This window comes from Ailuropoda melanoleuca, chromosome 1 (genome assembly GCF_002007445.2).
Source record: "Ailuropoda melanoleuca isolate Jingjing chromosome 1, ASM200744v2, whole genome shotgun sequence".
Lineage (NCBI taxonomy): Eukaryota > Metazoa > Chordata > Mammalia > Carnivora > Ursidae > Ailuropoda > Ailuropoda melanoleuca.
The window spans coordinates 9,719,829-9,740,152 of NC_048218.1; the positions used below are offsets into that span (position 1 = coordinate 9,719,829).

Consider the following 20,324-nt stretch of genomic DNA (forward strand, 5'->3'; position numbering starts at 1 on the left):
TTTTTTTTTTTAAAGATTCGCTTTTCTTTGAAAAGCTGAATTTTCTGAACTGAGCTTTTTGCCAGAATTTATTAAGAGAACGTGACAAGTATTTCTAGACCAGCCCTTCTTCAACTACTGAAGCTTTTCAAGGCTGCTTAAAAAAAAAAAAAAGCAGCGAACATTAATGGATTTCTGTTGTGTTTAAATTCTCTACAGAGCGAATTGTAAATATTTTATGAAGTAGAGCATACGTATATATTTATATATACGTGCACATGCATTCGTAGCAAGACCTTTGGAAGTCGCAGCTCTTGCTTTTGAGAACCGAAGCCAGTTTTGCATGATGAAAGTGGCTCTGCGTATGGAAGACACTTGTATATTTTGTGTTGTACTGGGACTTTAAACAAAAACTCACCTGAAAAACAAAAAGAAAAACCTGACAGGCGATTAACTACTGGAACTTCCAAATTATGTATTTGCTCGTCCTTTTGCTCTCCGTATAAATATTTTAGGAAGTGTATGGGAATTTTGCCTCCGGGAACTTTTTTTTTTTTTTTTAACAGCCAAAGACTGAAGTTAAACTCTGAAAGCAAGACTCAGAAGACAGTCTCCTTTGGCATTTGACTTTGGATTCTAGTCGCCCAATTTTTAAAGCATTAAGCGATCGGTTGCTAGGAGCCCTGCCGGGTCTGAAGCTGACCGGCATCACAGAACTTTCCCCCTCCTGGACTGTTAGTAACTTAGTCTCCCGCCTCCCCCAGTCCCCCTCCCCCCGCAGCAGTAAAGGCCCCTGAACTTGTATGTTGGGCTCCCTGGAGCTGCTCGCCGAAGATCCGCGCCCCTGTCGCCGTCTGGTAGGAGCTGTTTGCAGGGTCCTAACTCAATCGGCTTGTTGTGATGCGTATCCCCGTAGATGCCAGCACGAGCCGCCGCTTCACGCCGCCTTCCACCGCGCTGAGCCCGGGCAAGATGAGCGAGGCGCTGCCGCTGGGCGCCCCGGACGCCGGCGCCGCCCTGGCCGGCAAGCTGAGGAGCGGCGACCGCAGCATGGTGGAGGTGCTGGCCGACCACCCCGGCGAACTGGTGCGCACAGACAGCCCCAACTTCCTCTGCTCCGTGCTGCCCACGCACTGGCGCTGCAACAAGACCCTGCCCATCGCTTTCAAGGTACTCGGCCCGGAGCGGGTGGCGGGGAGGACAGGCGGAGGCCGGCGGAGGCCCGGGGCGATCCGGGAGGGCAGCGGCCAGGCGGGCGGGGCCGGGTTCTAGAAAGGGGCCGGCGCTGCCCCCCGCGGCCCCTGGTCCATCCTCCTGCTCTCGGGACACTGGGGATGCTGGGTTGCCTTGGCGATCCTCCGTGTGTGTGTGCGGGGGGGTACCCGCAGGGGCTGCCTCCAGGGAGGACTGAAAACAATCTGGATGCCCCCGGAGAGGTCCACTGAGGGCGGGTCGGGCGCTCCCTGACAGAGGTCCTTAGCTTTGCTGCAAAGTAGAAAAAGTTATAACGCAGCCCCGGCAAGCCTGTCTGCTCCCTTGCTTCTCCCGCCGCCCACCCGTGGCTTGACACCCAAGCCATTCTGCCTCCCTCCGATGGAGGCATCAGGAAATAAAGATACTTTTATACTTTCGGATCAGTGAAAATAAACTGACAAGGAAAGCTGTCAGGGCTTCCTACCCCCACCTCCTCTTTAACAGTCCCATCGAAATTAGCATGTCCAAAGTCCGCGGAGGGCGTAGTTAACTTCGCAAAACTTTTCTGAAGAGCTTTTTGCAGCTTCTAGCCTGCTCCTGCCAGAAGCCGCAAGTAGCGAATCCTGTTTCTTTTCCTGGAACCCTCCTGAACCTTATCTCTGGCTCACCTAGATTAAGCCCGGGGCCTGGAAAGGTGGCAAGGCTGTCTTCTGCGAGTCGGGGTCTAACCCGCTCGCAGCATTTCTGTCTGAGGAGGCGGGTGGCTTGGATCCCGCAATTTAAGATGAACAGCTCAAGGGGTCTCCGTCCACTTGAGCCCCTAATCTTGCCCAAGCTTCAAGCTGCCTTTAAAACCCTCGGCCTTCAACGGGGATGTAGAAACAAACAACACCGGCGTTTTAAAACAACCACTGCCTCCCCACCCTCCCCGGCAGCACACACACCCTGGCCGCAAATAGTAGAAATTTAATTTCGTTGGTGAGGATTCTATGCTTATGTCTTGGGGCGGTGGGGGGGGTGTTTAAGAAGGGGCAACTTGTTAGTACAATCTGTAGTCATTTCCTCTTCATTGAAAGGGCTGAAAAAAGCAGGTTGGGGGGGGGGGAAGCTGGAAAAATCAGCTACTCTTTTTAAAGTAATTGTGCCCTTTAAGAGGAGATTAATTTAANCTGAAAAAAGCAGGTGGGGGGGGGAAGCTGGAAAAATCAGCTACTCTTTTTAAAGTAATTGTGCCCTTTAAGAGGAGATTAATTTAATATAAACTTTTTTTTTATGGTTCCAAGCCTCTCCTGGATCTTGATCTAGTTACAATGGACACTGTTCGCTTTTTTATAAGGTTCTTTAATTTTAAGCTTTATGCACTTTCCGAATTTATGATTCCTAGAACAAAACAAAATGTGTCGTTGGCTGTGTCTGTAGAAGTGCCTCAGTGTTCTGAAAGCAGAAGGTTTTGAGGGGAAGGGAATGAGGCATTGGGTTGAGCAGCCCAACTGGACTCTTTCCCTGCTGTCCTTCATCTCTGTAGATTTGGGTTGCGAGGCCATTTCAATTTTAAATCATTCTAATCTCTTTACCTAAACGGGCTCTTCTAGCTAGAGGACAGGACTGAGTCCCCTCGGTGACAGGGGACTTGACAGGGCTTGGCCCTGGGGCTACTTTCAGATAAGAGCAGAGGGAGGAGACAGGCTGATAATTGGCCAAAGGGTCATTTAAACCTGGTGCCCCTGACACACCAACCAGTGGGTTCTGAGAGATCCGTGGCTTCCATTGGGGGTAAATCAGGATATCTTCTGGATGTCCCCTCCTCTGCCAGCCGACCAACGCCCAAACATATCAAAACACTAAGTGATTAATAATCTTCAGGAGGTGAAGTGATGGAGTTTCTCAGGCCACCCCAAGAAAAGTTTTTTTTCTTTTTTACGAAAAGACTGAAAAAAATCATTAACTTGCTTATATGAGCCATCAGGGAATTCTTTTTAGTAGAAATCTTAGTAACCAAAGAGATTTCTTTTTCAAAATGTCTTTTGACATTTCACTTTTTTAAAAAAATTGAATTTGTTTTACTGAGTAATAATTTGTCGTCTCCTCAATGACCAAGGCATCGTTCTCTTGAAAAATGTTCAAAGGTGCCTTGAGAACATTTGGGGGAAAGGGAAGGACAGCAGAGAAGTGAGGCCACTTGAGTAATATCTGTCACCACTCCGTCCCCATCAAGAGAGGCCTCTTCCTGAAGGAAGACTGCTCCCTGCACAACTGAAGGAGCTGACAGAATTTTCAGGGAGGGAAGGAACCCAAAGGTTAAGGAGAAAAGCAAGCTAGCCTTCAAAATGTGACTGTGTCCGGGTTGATTTCTTCTGTCTCCCCGGCCCCACTGTGCACTTAGCCACCTACCCGCCTTCTAAACAGTTCCTATAGAAATTATGACTTTAAAATGTGGATTTCAAATAAGCCCCACGCAATCTTTTTAAGCAGTTAATCAGTAAAGAATGGTTATATTCCCGGTAATAAGGAGGAGAAAATGTGAAACAGTGATAAAGTCTGATGATATTGATGAACAGAGCATTTAAGTTATTCTTTCCTAGTCTCTGAAATCCTATGTGTAAATCCCCTGCTTTAATCTTAGAAACTAAAGGGAGACTTCAAATTATGAATTTTCCTTCAAATAGATTAAAATCTTCCTATTTGCTTATCCTGGACCCCAAAATATATCCCGCCCTCATTTTTCCCATGGAACACCTTAATTTTTTTTTTTTTTTTTTTTTTGTAGAAAAGAGACCTATTTTACTACTGGGAAAATCTTCAATTTGCTGTGTGTTACCCACTGTTTCCAGAAGCAGCCTAAAGAGCTATGTAGATGACTTAGGTTTTTTTTTTTTTTAAGTACTGCAATATTACAGTTTATTTAGGCCCGGTACACCAGGGTCCAAAGGCATAAACATGCCCTCAGCAAATTCAGAGGTTTTGGATGCTAATAGTTATATTCTTTACATAAGAAAGAAGTAAGTAGTGTTTCTATGGGCAAGATTGCAGTCCCTAGGTATGCATTAAATGTCATCTTGGCTGAATTCTGGGTTCCACTCCATAGCTTTCTTTGAAAGTCTAGAAAATTAAGGGATTTGAAATAAATGAATTGTAACTGTAATTTCAACCTAATTAGAGTTGTTTGAAATGCCAGTTTGAACTGTGAAGAGACTAGCCAACAGCAGTGTAGGGAGACCCATGCAGTACATAGGAGGGTTGATGTTTTGCCCAACTTCCTGATACTTTAAAAACAGAGAAGTAAAACAAAATATGAGATATCCTTTGGCCAGCAAGTCCCTTCTTGTCTGTTTGGTCTGTGTTAAAATGTAAATGTTTGTGTTTCCTTACCTATTGTTTATAGCTTTTCATTCCAGTTCCTTCTTTTTTTCTGTTTGAAGTTAGAGTTTTTTATGCTCTATCAGTGGGACAATCTGTATCAAATTAGCAGACGTGTTAGTTTTAATTTTTTTAATTTTTTAATCTAGTCTAAGTGTGCTTGTTAACAATTAGATGATATATAAGTTATTAGTGTAATTTAATATTCTCCCCTTTTCTCCTGCCAAAAAAAAAGAAAAAGAAAAAAATCCCTCTGAGATCAATAAAAAAACAACAAAAAAATGATCTTTGAGCACCCAAATATCTTGGACTTTTGCTGCATTTTTTTAGAAAGGGAGGGGTAGGAAGGGTTAAACTCCTAATTTTGTCAGTCTTAAATCCCACCATCAACAGCCTTTTCATATTTAGCCACCATGATCATTTTACTCTATATTTGTTTCTACTTGGTGAAGGTCTCGTGAGTTTGCCAAATTACTGACAAGGATAGTTTTGGAAAGGAGAGGGGGAGTTCTGGAGCATCATGAGAGGAGCCAGTGGGAGAAAGGTGATTTAGCATACATTTTGGAAGATAGAGAACAAGATTTATGTATTTTAACCACTTCACAGATTCGGCCCCAACAACGAGTTCTTCAGTTTGAAAACCACGTAGTTGAGTGTACAGCCCCTGTGTACTTACTAAATGTTGGATTAAAATAGAGAAGCCAGGTCATCACAGGGAAATGGGGATGAGGAAGTAAAAATATGTGTTCAAGGAGGGCATTTCAACACTGTGAGCTAATTTTACAGAGGGAAGTGAAAATAGTGAGAAAAAAAAGTGGAAAATTTTTTCAGAGGCCGAAAAAAGCAGAATAGAGCAAGCACATTTTGTGGGAATAGAAAAAAAAGGTAAAATACGCAAGTAACTGATCAGGGAGATTTATTTCAATGATGTTTTCGAAACAAAAGGGAAATGTCATATTACTGCTTTTAATTAAAAGGCAACAAACACACTTATAATGGGAACTAAATATCTAATTAGAGGGTGCTTGGGGAATAAATAGCTGTGTTTTTAAATCTCCTTGGTAGAAAACATGCCCAGCGTTGGGATGGAAAGGATTAGAAAGAAAGATAAAAGGCCCAGACGGTGCTCCACAGAGCAAGTGGGATAAGGCAGATGAAGAAGGTACCTACCTATTGCCGTGCGGGCTCGTTCTCCTGTCCCCTAGTCACTTGTGGTGAGATGGCTTGTCCTCCCTGTCATACTCTTCAGAATCCGAGAGCTGAAGCATCACAAAGAATAAAAGCAATAGATGGTCACCTGGATGATGCAGGGAAGGGGTAATGGCCAAGCAGGCAATAGAGGTGGGCATTTCGAGAAACAATGTCTTTGCTGTCGTACGAGGGAGCCTATGGCAGCCTTATTTACAGACAGGAAAAGGGGATTGAAAATATAGGTCTTACCCCCCCAAATTATGTAGTGATGATTAGGTAAAAAGGAAGAATAATCACTAGAGAATTCATTGCTGTTAAAACTCAAATACAGAATAAGAAGGTGATTACGTAATTGGAATGATTAACACAGAATTCAACTACTGACTGAGAAAATACCGTAAGGAATATCAGAAATGATAGGAATAGGTTCAACTTGGGGCATTTTGATTTGAGATCCTATGACCACTTTAAAAAATAGAAACAAAGGAAATATAGCTAATAATAATTGTCTAGCCCCCATAAAGTCCTTTCTAGAAGAGTCAGATGATGGCCAAGAAATAGATACAACTGCACAAAACATCTTCATGTCATGCTCTTCAGAGCGTTTTACCTTGAAATTACTGCTTTTTTTGTTACCTGAATATCAAAAATATTTATCCACCAGTTTTCCTAACAGAAGCCCTGTTAGGAAAACCTCAGTCATCTCTCAGGACATAGTTGACACATCCAAGGGACCCACAGGTATAAAAATGCCATGTAGTTCCACTCCTGAATAAAGAGCAGCACCCCTGAGCTTCAGTAAGCGCCCCTCTTCTCTGAGGTCTGTTGATCTTGCAATTAGTAATGAGCAAAGGGTAGATTTCTGATTTTTTGCCTTGCATGCCAGAATTCCTTTGCTACTGATAATCAAAATAAGTGAAGCAAGCATGGGGTCTCAAAGATGAACTGCAAAGAGAGTTATTCAAGAATCGTCAGCAATTCAGTTGTAACGATCGAATTTAATTTTAGCAGAAATAAGTTTAAACACCTAAAAGCAAAGCGAGCCCTGTGAGGCCTACCAGTGGACGTCTGGACAAGCAAGAGATGGGTCAGGTTATAAACTTATAAAAACAAGACATTGCATTTCTCAAATAGGAAGGATTAAGATGATTCCATTCATGAGAGGGCATAGCTTTCAAAGTCCTTGCTGTAGTCAGCCTTGTCCCAACTGTGCCATGTGACCTTAGGTGGCCTTATTAGGTGAATGTTTTAGGACTCGAAAATTTATATTTAGTTCTGCATAACGGAATTCAAAGAGATTCTTCCCATTAATAACTTTACCATTGTTCTGCTATTCCTTTGCAAACTTAAAAGGATCACTGGGGCGCCTGGGGGCCCGGTCAGTTGATCGTCCAGCTCTTGATTTCAGTTCAGGTCGTGATCTCAGGGTCATGGGATCGAGCCCCGTTAATGGGCTCTGTGCTCAGATTGGAATCTGCTTGAGATTCACTCTCTCTTCCTCTCCCTCTGCCCCTCTCCCTGCTCTCTTGTGCACTCACTCTCCCTCTCTCTAAAATAAATACATCTTTAAAAAAAAAAAGATCACCTTATATATATTTACTTTTAAAACAATTAATATACCAATGGCATAAAAGTTTACGGCATGTCTGATGTCTGCATCTGTCCCTTGGTTGGTGTATAGGTGGTGGCTCTGGGAGATGTCCCTGATGGCACTCTGGTCACTGTGATGGCGGGCAATGACGAAAACTACTCAGCTGAACTGAGAAATGCCACCGCAGCCATGAAAAACCAAGTTGCGAGATTCAATGACCTCAGGTTTGTCGGTCGGAGTGGAAGAGGTATGTATCTGTGAAAACTAAAATGGGAGTGCAGAGTCTTTACATGGCAACAAATCCAAATTTCAAAGCTTCTGGAAGTGTCTATGACGTTCTAGAAGTTTCTGTGATGTTCTAGAAGTTTCTGTGGTGGGATCCCTGGAAGCACAGTCTTTCTTGTTGATATTGCTACTTTAAGATTTTTAAAAATACTGATTTAAAATGTAGCATCTTTTCAAGAATCTACGTTTACATTGTTGCTTTCTATTACTGAATTCGTTTAAGACTGATTTGGAACATGCAAAGGATGAATTATGAATTTCAAGGAAATTCCTCCCATCTTTACTAAAATGTAAAAATATAAAACTCACCATCATGGAAACTAAGATTATACACCTGGTATTCTCTAGTTGATAATTATCAAAAATGTACATCATGGAAGCCTTTAACTTAGAATCCATGTGCTATCTGTGACAAGGGACAGAGTTTCAAATGATCACTTGTGATTGTTTTTAGGGATATACAGTATATGGTTATTGAAATGTGGTTTCAAGTACGTTTACCATTTTACGATAAAATATGAAGAGACAGCGATAGTACCATTCTGGTTTGGCATATGTGATGGCATTTATGACCTTCCTGTCACATGTAATTTGGATGCCTTCTTATTATTTGGGGGAGGGGTCAGACCCAGTTAACATTTTCGTACCAATCTGTTAAAGACTGGGTTACCCAAAGGAACTGTTGTGTCAGGGCAGTTCATATGTGCGGTTTTATTTTTCCGTGCCTGTTCCTGAAGTATTAGAGTTGAGAGAGGATTTTGGCCCGCAATCTCCTCTGGTTTCCAGTTATTTTCAAATATTGTGTTTTCTCTGTAGTGTAAGAACTGAAGTCGTTTTTTATAAATAGCAATAAGTATTAGAAGTTGAATGGAAAGAGGAAGGACAGTTTGCTTTGAAAATCTCATTTCATAATATACTATTGAATACGCTAAAGAATACAAGTTATTTTGAGTATAATAAAAAGACATGATGAAGACATAAACGGCAGTAGGTGACTCTTGTATTAAAAAAAATTAAAGCATAACCAATGGACATTTAAACATAAGAGTAATCATTACACTTTATAAAGGCATTCTAAAATACAAGAAAATCTGTGTTTGATTAGTCAAAGAGGGGAAGGGGGAAAGGCGTGTTGCTCTTTGGGGCCTTCATTTTTGCTATCTTAGCTGCCTGCAGCATTTTAAAAATAGAATCCTAGGTGGAGAAAATTAAAAAAAAAAAAACCTTATAACCGATTGAAAATACATGATAACATGATACTAACTATGTTAATAATAGGATAATGCAAAGAAAATTATATCCACTTATTGAAAGCAGGAGAGATGCTATAACATATGAAAGCATAAAGTCATTAAATGGGTTCACTTGTTATATTAAAAGTCCCCGCCTCTCAGTAAATGGAATTCATATTATGATTCAGAGATATGTGTTTGGAAAACATCTTGAAGGCTTCAGAGGAGTAGCTGGCACAGTAGGTAAGAAGCCAATAAAACACAAAGGCCCAATTGCCTGGCCCCTGCCCACCAGCCTAGCTAGCCATCTTAATTCAATTCTTGTGGATTTATACCATTAGGGACAATGCCTGAGCTGCCTTGGGTTGCCTTTCCAGGGAAAGTCCTGTTATCGTAGCATGTATCGATGTGGGTCCCCGTGTCAGGTTTTGGTTATAAAAGTTTGGGAAACATGCACGGATCATGCCTGTGACACTTTCCCATGAGAAGAGCTGTAGTGGCTCTGGGGCAGTGTGCAGTGAATCGGTGATAATAAAGAATGGGATTTTGAAAGCAGCGTGCTTCCTTTTTGGGTGTCGAGGGCTGGTCTCTGGTCCCTCATTGGCCATTTCTGTTTTGAGTGGGTGACTAATAGAGGTGCCTGTGTTTACTTGGGTAACCGTGAACTGTTTCCCCAAGGTGTGGATTGTTTGCAGTTGGCTGCCTGATTCGTGCCAGTATGCCCTAGAGTTTGCATAAAACCCAAAGAGTAAAATAGCTACAACCAAGGCCGGGCTATCTTCAGATAACCTGGAACCAAAAAAAAAAAAAAAAAGAGGAAAATGCCATAAACAGACAATATCTGTTTTGAACAGGCTCCACTTCCCAGGAGTGATCATAAGCAATCCCAGATACAGGAACCCTGATTCCGGTTACCCTGTATATTGTTGGTGTTGAGTGGGTTGTTTTTTTGTTTGTGGGTTTTTGTTTCTTTGGTTGTTTTTGTTTTGTTTTGTTTTGTTGGTCAGTTCTACAAAACAAAATGAGCTGTCAGCAGGCCCCGTTTGACTTTGTCTCCTGATCTCTCCCCAGTCAAAAAATACAACTTGATTTTATTCTCTCTCGAGTGTGTCGACAGCAGAGCCTGCCAGGTTTTTTGTTTTTTGGTGGGGTTTTTTTTGTTTGTGTGGTTGGTTTTGTTTTTTTTTTTTGCGATTTGCTTCCCATTACAAAGAGAACAGATGATTCTCACTAATTTTGACAATTAGTCTTAATCTTCCTCACTGAATCTTGTCCTTTAATAGTCCCATTACGTTTTATGAAGCGATCGTAAGACTATTTACTGTTTCATTTTCTGTTTTTGAAAATGTGCCTGAAAACACGTCATTGGCATCAACACTCCACCGTGGCCGAGAAGGTCCTGGCTGTTGGCTCATCCAAATATTTCAATGCCAGGTTCGCATTCTGTCAAACAGCACTGATCCGATGGGTTCTCAAAAGGGCTTGGTTCTCAGTTCTAAACCAAGGGCAGAAAAAGAAACTCCCTTTTCTTTTACCAGCTGCCAGTCCGTGGGGTTTGGAACACCTCACAGAAATTGCCAGAGGTTGGACGTGGAAGGGTTTTTCTCTGGTCGACAAAACTGATCTGTCTGGGTGCTGGCTTCTATCCAGAATCACAACTTATAACCTCAAGTTCAGCCTGCAACTGGGAAAACCTGCCCGTCCGGCTTTTAGGGCCTTGCTGACAACATTGGCCCCTAAAAAATACTAGTGAAGGCTTCAGTAGTCTGAGCTGTCTTCCTTTTTCCCCTTCCTTCCTTTTTCTCCTGGCCAATTTAAATTGTGTGCAGGGGATACTTCCCCCTTGGGATTTGCTCCCTTCCATTCAGTGTCTCCATAGAAATGCACTCTGCCTGGACAGGGGAGGAGGAGATGGCACCCCCCAGGGGACGAGAGGTGATGCGGACCACACAAGTGGTTGTTCAGAACCTTCCATACTTAACCACATGTTCTGAAGAACCGGCCCTCACCCCCGGAAAACTGAAGTTCAGGATCAAAAGCAGTTTCTCTTTGGCGAGGTTAACTAGCCGTCCCCTCTGTCAGTGACATCAGCAGTCGAGGCAGGTTATCCTTGGTATTTTCGGTTACAAGAAAGCGTCTCGTGGCTGCCGCGGAGAGACACTGAAGACATTTCAGCAGTGAGATCTATGAGTGCTTCCGTGGCTGCTGTAATACATAATCAGTTAGAAAGGAATCCATCAATCAGGGAGTACGGCTTTAGTTAATTCATTTTAGAACCAAAGAGGAAATCTACCAGACCGTATCATCAACCACATCATAAAGGGGGGAAGAGAACCCAGTGCAAATTTCCTTCTAATTCCTAAGAATATGATTTTTTAATCTTTTGGGAACATCATAGATAATTGTGAAAATCCTTTGGAAGCCTTCACCCAAGGGGAAGAAAAACAGGCATGTGCTCTTCTATCCAGAGTTTCAGGCACAGTTTCAGCTTCCAGGACTGCCGAGGCTCCTTTGTGGACCTCCTGGGGATCCACGGACCCCCGAGCCAAGTGTCTGTGAATTTGGAACTTTGCCTTGACCATGGAGGGCTGGCCTCGCACTGGGCTGCACAGAGTAGATAATTGGAATATGAAGAAATGGAGAGACAAGGTGGACACTCTTCTTGCACCCTGTGTGTTTTGGTAACACCTGTTTTTATTATAGCCAGGACCTGGTTTGTGTAATTAGGAAAATAGATCCCATTCAAACAACTGGTCCAAACTTGCCGAAGGTCATCCGGTAGGCACACATGTAGTCCCTTGAAAGGGGAAGGGGCCCATTTTGTTACAGCCTCTTCTCTAGCGAATGCCTAAGCCCCCCCTTCCCCCCTCACTTACTGCCCCCAGCCCCACACCCCTGCAGAGCAGCAATGTGAATTCCACACTCAGCCCCTTGAGGTTTGGGATTTCTCCGGTCTGTTAGAGTGGGGTTCAATTCCTTGGAGGAATTTCTGGCAACTTAAATCTCCCCCACTTTCAAAATAGTACCCCTTCCCAATGCTTTTATAAAACGAAATTCCTTCATTATGTTCTTGCTATGGATGTCTTCCCAGACATAATATTTACCCTGTCACAATCTGGGTTATTGCATATTTGCGTAATGTTTGTTACTTAAGGCGGTTTCATTCTTACGGTATTTTGCATTATTTGGGAAACAGTATGGGGATAGTTGCTTTCAGATGAGTGAAAGACCGTGGCTGAGATGGAGGGAAGGTCCATTTAAACTGTGCTGGTATTCTACATGAAAAGAGACGTGTCATTACGGAGCGGTTGTTACTAAGAAATGGTCGGAATGACTCACAATATTATCATAGGATCCAAGTCCTTCTCCCTTCCATCCTGGAGTCCCATAAAGAGGGGTAGGAAAAATTTATCTGACAACCCCAGAGCTGTTCCATGGGCAACATTCAATGTACTAAGCTGGCAATCAGATCTCCTGGAGAAAATATAAAAAAAAAGACATGATTAAAAACAACAACAACAAAAAGACCCAGACTCTGAGATCCCGAGCCCCAGGCTGCCCCAGCAAATAATTCCTTTAGATGACAGGTCAAAAGCTGGTGTCCCTGATCTGACGGAGAGTTCTATCTTGAGAGATCAGGTTTCTCATTCTGTTTCCCATTTGCCAATAAAAGGGTAGCAACACTTCCTCAGAGCAAGTTGCTGCCCACCCCCAGCCGCTACCCCTGGCAGTCCTCATCCTGCTAATACCATGGCAAGGACCAAGGAGGAAAACTCTCTTGGAAACTGCTTATGCTCGGAACATAGAGTTTCACAATTTATCTCTTCATGGTTTTCTTGCTGATTTTATGAAGTGCCAGACATCGCCGATAGTGTCAGACAGCTTTTTAAAAATGAAGCTAATGCTATGAACAATATTTCAGAGTTGGTGGTCAGACGCTAGACTTCACCCACCCTCCACCCCTTCCGCTCCGGCCGGCTTGCGTTTGGTCAAGGCGGTTCCTTTTGGTGGGGACCGAGGACTATCAATCAGAAAGAGCCTCCGAGAGAAATAATGGTTGAATGATTTTTAGAGCTTCCTGTTTCAGCAGCAAGCATTATAGACATAAACAGTGATCCGGCCAACGGCGGCAACGCTGCTCTGGTTCTAATAAATCAGTTTTGTATTTTCTTTTTGTGCTGGTTGGCGAGGGGCAAGAGAGGGTGGAGAAGATTGGTTATGGAAGAGCACAGTCTGTGTTGTTGTTTTTTTCCCCAAAGAAAAATGACTTGTCGGAAAAGAGAGAGGGTATACTGTCTGGTGACTGTTCTCTTTCTGTTGATTATGAAACGAGTTCAGATCAGTAAGGGAATGTTTATAAATAGTCGTGTCCTGTCAGTATGTAGAGCTTATGTGGTTTTGAAGGATCTGTTGGACTTTCAGTCGGTGGGGTGTGTGTGCGTGCGTGTGTGCACGCACACGCATCCATCCTCCCATTGAGAAGTCTTCTTGGACCAAATTATCTTTGGGACTAAATGCATGCTAATCACAGCTGCTCGTTGAAGCCTAAATGGTGCAATTAACAAAAATTAATAAGTGAGCAGCGTGGATTGAATGAGTATTCATAGGAATACTTCCAAATGTGCCACATTTATCTGCCCGCTCTCCGGTGTCGGGGACGAATTGCTGTTCTTTGAGATTTGTATCTTACGGACACACATTAGTGGAGTCCCAGCAACGTCTGCCCCCTTCATCAGCTGTTGTGAGTCCGGCACTCCAGAGGCATGTTTCGGTCGCTCCTTGGCGTACCCTTTGCCCTGCGCTGATTTGGGATTCCAGCATGTTGCCAGCCTCTGCTGGCCTATGTTGGGCATGGATCCATGTAGGAACACCATGAGAGCTGTTGTCTCCAGGGAGGGTTTCACGTAGTTGAGGACCCCTAACCCAGGGAGCGACCCCCACAAGCTCCTGCGAGAGGCTCATGGCCTTTCAGCTGCGGGATTCAAAATGTGTGTCTTGTGATTTCCTGGTGGAGACGCATTCATTTAGAAGCTACTTAACCTGTGTGTTTCTCCGAGGAGATGTAAGTCAATTTCCGGTTTATTTCTCAATTTAAGATTAATCCTGGCTTCTACCTGGAGAGTTAAGACCGTTGTTAGGAATGTTCGGGGTGGCGCAAACCACAGATCCCTGCCACCTCCCCCAGCCTCCCGACCCAAGGAAACGCCTGGGTCTGGTTAATGGGAGGGCTGGCAGGCGTTCTCACGGGTGCTGTGTGGCCCTCACTGAGTCACGGTATGCAAACAAAGGAGACTCTCCTCGGCTGAAACAAAAGCAATGCACAGGAATATGGGCGGTTTGAGCACAGTTGGTGATCTGTGTGCTTATCAGATCTGGGCAGACAAGGCGAGGAGGGATGGGCCTGTTCTGAGGTGGAAACGTTCCAGTTTGCTCAAGGTAGTGGTTTTGGGTCTTTACAGATGTTTTTCCTTCATTCTTATTTGAAACCATCGTACGGAGTTACAGTCAGTATCTATTTATCTATTTAGAATTAAGGAGGGCTGACCTAAACTCCTTCATAATAAGGCTTTGTCTGCCCCCATTAAGTGGTGTGTCTCCAGCACCTGCACCACTGGGTCTTTCCAGATGCTCTGCCTTCATGGTCCCATTGGAAACTTCATGGCAGGTCACAGTTGGTATTTTATCTATCTATCTGCTGGTCGATTTTGATGATGGTCTCTCTCAGTGGTTCCCACCTAGGGTGATTTTGACCCCCACGGGACACTTGGCAATAGCTTAGAGACGTGTTTGGCGGTCACAACTGGGATGGGGGCTGCCGTGAGCATCTAGAGAGTGGAGGCCAGGGACACTGTAGTGCTCAGGCCCTCCCCTAACAACAGTCGCCCGTCTGAAACGTCAGTCCTGCCTGCCGGGATTGAGAACGCTCATCTCACATCACGCTCATTCAGAAGAACTTGTAAAATGTCTCCCTTGCCGCTCCAGCCTCACACTTCTGCCTCTCCACAAAATGCATGCAACAGTTACATTAAAAAGTGCAGAGTATAAAAAAATAAAATTAGAGAGCATCACTGAACATTAAAGTCTTATTTTAAGTATGAAAACATACCAGTGTTCTGTATGCATAGACATGCCCCACCTTAGGACACGAATGTCTGGGGCGGGGGTTGTGGTGTGGGGGCCAGGAGAGACTGCGGTGGGCTCGGCCCATAGGTGCAGGTCCACAGGGACTGCCAGAAATAATGAAAGTACCCTGATGGCTTCTCAGTGCTCAGCACCTCCCCCCGCCACGGGGCTTCCGTCCAGGACCCCAGATCCCCTGATCCAGGAACACAAATGGATGTGAATGGCCAGTGTCCACTCGAAATAAAAAATGCAAAGAGCCCCATCCTGGAATGCATCACTGACAGCAGATGCTGGAAAGGGCTTGGTCTGCACACCTGAAAATAAAAGGGAGGGGGGACACATAGAAGGAGCAGAGAAGGGACCCAAATTGCTGACCATCTCTGAGATGGCCCTGGGTTTGCAGGTGCCATGGACAGACAGGTGGATTCTTCCAGAGCTTTCTCCCACCTGCCCCAACACATCTGCTCTCACCTGTTTCCCATACTGAGACTCAGGCGAAGGCGGTTTGGAAAAAACCCGAAGAATTCTCTAGAGGTTCTTCTTGTATCCAGGTAGCGTCTGCTGCTGGTTGAATTTCTCAAATAAGTTTTGCTGTGAGGGCTTTCTCTGGTTTTGGTGTGTTCGCTTGCTTTTACCCTGCACGGAAAGCCCCACGCCTGACCCCGCTGCCCCGTGGCTATACACCTGCTTCCTTTCCGCTCCCCTCAGTAAAGCAACCATCGCCCAGGTTCGGTGTGGAGATCCAGTGGTGTCCGATAATTTGAGATAGCTCACTATCCGAATGGGAGTTTACGGGCGTCGTCTGTGCCGGGGACTGCACAGAGCCCACGTGCAGTCCCTCCATGTGCTTGGGAGTAAAGGTCTCCAGGGCCAGAGCTCAAGAACAGCTGTGGTATGCATGGGGACACTGTGGTGGTGGCTGAGACCCAAGCACCCTGAGAGACGCGCCCGCAACTCCCAAGGGGTGGACACCCAAGAATTTTCAAAACCTGGAGAAGCACCTTGTGCTATCACCCTTGCCTGGTGCTGAGCAGAGACTCGTGAAATATCTTCAGATGAGTGACTACCCCAGGACTCTTGCTCTCTGGGCTGTGCAGTCTCACGGTTCGTAGTATGTGGGCTTTACTGGATTCTTGGCTCAACACTGTCAACATTCAGGCTGGTTTTCCTTTGTCGTGGGGCTGCCCTGTGTGTTGTTGGATGCTTGGCAGGATCCCTGGCCTCGGCCCAGGAGCCAATAACATCCTCCCTTCCCAGTTGCGACAGCCACAAATGTCCGCAGAAGTTGCCAAATGTCCTGGGGGGCGGGGGTGGGGGTGGAGGGNGCCCCCCGTTGAGAACACAGGCGCAGAGCTGTGTGTCCCTGGGCAAGTGGCTTGACTGGCCTTTCTGAGCCCGATTCTGGCTTTGTCCTTGGCGGGGGGAGGGGCGGGTGGTGGTGCAGGGAGGGCCATCTGACCTAAGACACACTATAAGCATTATTACTTTATGTGGTTCATCTGCTTTAGGGATGCTAACGGGGTAGAGGTGGTATGGAAACTCTGTGAGCTCATAACAAACAACGGCACTAGGGACCTGCTTTTTTGTTTATCCAAACAGATGAGTTTTCCAGGAAGGGAACATCAAGCCTTGTCTTGGCTCCTCGGCTGCGTGGAGTTCTCAGGTCCTGAAAGAGTTATACGCAGCGGGCACTGGGATTTCAGATTAGCAATGGCAGAGACGAAATTAAATATGTCCTGTAATATGAAGCACTATTTTTCATGGGAAAAGAAGTTCTCCCAACGTAGCCATTCCAAGTCTTTTGTCCAAACATTAATGGCATGCAAATATTTATGATTCATACATGCCCCTTTAATTCCCAACCGTATTTTAACAATAAACACTGCATTTTCACAATGAAACAGAATAATCCCTTTGTCCTGTCGCTGGGCTCTGCAGGCTGGCACCCAGCAGCATCGAATTCTTCCTGCACGGTCATTGCTGACTCCACCCAAGTTTAGGGAGTTTCGTGGTAGTCTCACGGCAGCCTGCCCTGGACCGAGTTTAAGGACATCCTGGCTGTTCCGCTGGAAGCCATTTTAAGGTTGTATCTCAGCATTTTCAGAAACTGCAAGTGAACATCTTTGCACTTTTTTTTTTTTTTGGCCGGCTATAAATGGAGAATTTATTAATCTGGCTATGGCTTAGAAAGTCTCTTACTATGCTACCGTCCTGCATTCTGTCCAAATCCATGGGCTCTAGATGATACTAAAGCCAGTGTCTCCCATTCGAGGCTCCTCTGAATCGTAATGACAACATAGAACACACAGGTCTAGTTGTGATGATTCTGTGGGTCTTTGGAAGGTCACATGACATGTATGAGAAGGGGGTGCCCTTGTAGGACTCGCTAAGAGGTGCTGGCCTCGGTCTCCCCATCTGTGCAGTAGGTGTGACGATGCCCTTCATACACCCTTCGAAGGTTATCAGGGTGATTGAAACTAGATGATGTCTATGTGGCAGGACTCAGGAAGAAGAGTTCCCTCTCACCTCAGTGTGGTCCTTCTGTGCAGACAGAAGCGCCGGGGGAGGCGGGTTGAGAGCAGGCGGAGTCAGCCCAGGAGTCCCTGAATCAGATCTTTGGGAAGGAGGCTGTTTTCCAGTGTCCACTCCTGGATGCAAGGCATTCCTTTATCCTCGTAAAATGAGAGTGCCAGAGACCCAGCAGTAGTTTCATAAATATTCGTAAATAAATACGATAATAATAACATGATCGTTGCAGACATTTGCTGGACCTTTGACACAGGCAAGACCTTGTGTTCTCCATTTTAATTAGTGAGTCTCACTCAGGCTTTGGACCCTTCCAATCAGGGACGTATAGTGTCCATTGCTTTTTTCTGAGAACTGACCCCCACCCCCTGAGGGCATTTGGTGACAGTATTTCATTCATTCTTTGTTCAGTCTTTCATCAGATAAGCACTGTGCACCTACTGTGTTCCAGGCACTGGGCTCCCATTGGAGATACAAAGGTCAGCCGAAGAGAAGCCACAGCCTTCGGGGGCTAGCCAGGGGCCAACAGTTAAGCAGGCCATCAGTGTTGTGAGGGGTCAGAGCCATGGGCAGGCGCGACAGAGCAAAGGAACAGCCGTGCAGAATCTAGTGAAGAGAGGAGGGGTCTTCCTGGAGTAACTGTCATCTCAGTGGACACATTTCAGGGTGTGTAAGAGGCTATACAGGTGTAGGCATTGAGAAGAGTGTCCAAGCGGAGAAAACAGGGTGGGGAGGAACGCCTGCCCTGTCCAGGAGCCAGGAGATGCTCAGGCCCACTGGGGGATGGGGGGGGAGGGGTCTTGAAGCAGGATGACACCCAGGGAGCTGCTCAGGACCTTGACATCCAGCCACATTGGGAATTTGGTCTGCCCCCAGGGAAATGGACTTGTTTGCAGCAGGGACTTGCCATACCCAGATGCAAATTGTAGGAAGAGAGTCAGATTGCAGATTGAGGAAGGGAAAGGATGCTTGGGGGTGCAGAGACAGAGAACTCAGGGATTAAAACTTGATTCTTCCACCAAGATACTCAGGAACTGTGATACCAAAAGAAAAGGGAAGATCAGTGAGGAACCGTGAAATCTAGGGAAAGGAGCACAAGGTCATATGAGCGTGTAGGGCCTTGGGGTTTGGTAAATACTCTCCCTGAAGAAGGCTTGTCCTCCATTCCTTTGGTAAAGCTGAGCTCACACCTGAGCCATAGAAAAAGGAAAGTGCTGCTCTCAGAGTGAAATCAGATATCAAAGAACCAGCTGTCAAAACTGAAAGTTTATAGAAGAATTCATCGACCCAGTTATCAGACATTTTTTATTGCTTCAGAACAGAAGACACAAAGATTAATAAAATGCTGTCCCTGTCCTCAGCTTGTTTTTATAGAATATCTCCTGAGAAAATGGTTTGCATGTTTTTGGTTTTCTGTACGTGAAACAACTCTTTTCCAAACAATCCGTCATTCCAAAAAAAATGCTGTGTTTTATGAAAAACTGCATTCTGTGTTTTGAACACCTGTCAGTAGACTTGGGGGGGGGTGGCAATAGCACGGGCCTCCCGCCTGCGTTTTGCCTGTGTAGATCCAGGCACAATTAGACAAACACATCCACAAACACATGGGCCCCTCGCATGCAAGTAGATACAACCAACACCTTAATTTCTGTTCAATTAAGACAAAGTAGGAAATTCTGTGCAACTTGAAGGGTTTGTACCCTCTTCAGAAATTCCCAAATAAACAACAATACTGCTTGACTGTCAAAAGTCGTGGTATGTGTTTGGATGACGAAATGGACAGGGAGCAAAAGCGTGAATTTTGGCCGTGGGGCTGTTCCAGTGGAAAAGCGAGAAATGTAAATTAAAAATATTTGTGAAAAATACCCCCAATTCAGATTTCCCCTCGGAATCTGAGTGTGCATTAATTTCCATTCTCAGGTGTCCTTGATGAAAAAGTAGGCCTGGCACAATCTATACGGTCAAAGGAGAAATCCTCCTGCAGCATTTCAGAATCTGTCGGGATTTCCAGAATGGGCAAAGAGCCAAACTGGAAACTTCACTGGCTTTCTTGCTTTCCAAAAGCTGCATTTTTTCCCCCTTACTTGCTGCCCCAAGTGTTCAAAGTGTGTGAGCACGAGCGGCTTTCCTGGAGCGATGCACACATGAGTGAAAACCGTGACGGTGTGTCTCATGCTTTGTGACCCCCCACGGCCGACGGTCCTCGGTGCCTGCAGCCTTTCCTTGCGTGACAGAGGGCAAGTTTCACATCCCACCGAAAGTGCCCGGAAAGGAGAAGATGACTCACAGGTCCAAACCGACCCCAAGGAGAGTGACAGCCGCACAGCCCAGCAGCTGGGGAGCCCCAGCAGGGGGACTGGCTCCCCACAAGCCAAACCCCAGGAGGACAGTCCCCACAGGATGGGGGGTTGGTTAGAAAGTCGCCTCTGACACCACTGGCGTGGGGGGACGTTGCTGTGATGGGACAGGGCCTCCCTGCCTCTGAAGCTGCTATTTCACCCCTGGACAAGAGATGTGTTGGAGTGGCCTTTACACCCCATCCTCCCCTCCCCACCCTCAGCCCTTTGGGGAGCAGTTCTGAGGTTTAGCCACTTCCCAGATGCGGTGAGGAAGTGGAGTGGGGGCCAGGGCCATGCGGAACCGCCGTGTCCAGCCGCGGCTTAATGAGACCACAGTCGGCTGTCCAAGGTCACCAGCCCCGGGGCCCATAGGCACCGGGAGACCCAGAGCACAGACCGGGAGCCGCCTCGCCGCGCGTGTCATGGCCCCAGGCGTCCGGGAGGACGCGCCCGTGACCTTCTCCCCAACTAAATAAAGCAGTCCGTATTTTGTCCTGGCACTTGGAC

General features: G+C 45.7%; 1 protein-coding gene across 4 annotated transcripts in view; it reads left to right on the plus strand.

Annotated features, from left to right (window-relative positions):
• RUNX1 (RUNX family transcription factor 1) overlaps nucleotides 1-20,324 on the plus strand; it is a 256,792-nt gene that overhangs the window by 150,012 nt on the left and 86,456 nt on the right. For all 4 annotated transcript variants that reach the window (XM_034655825.1, XM_034655847.1, XM_034655831.1 and 1 more), the window contains 2 exons: nucleotides 896-1,149; nucleotides 7,403-7,559. In XM_034655825.1, coding sequence (XP_034511716.1) covers nucleotides 896-1,149; nucleotides 7,403-7,559 — 411 coding nt within the window. The remainder of the gene's footprint in view (nucleotides 1-895; nucleotides 1,150-7,402; nucleotides 7,560-20,324) is intronic.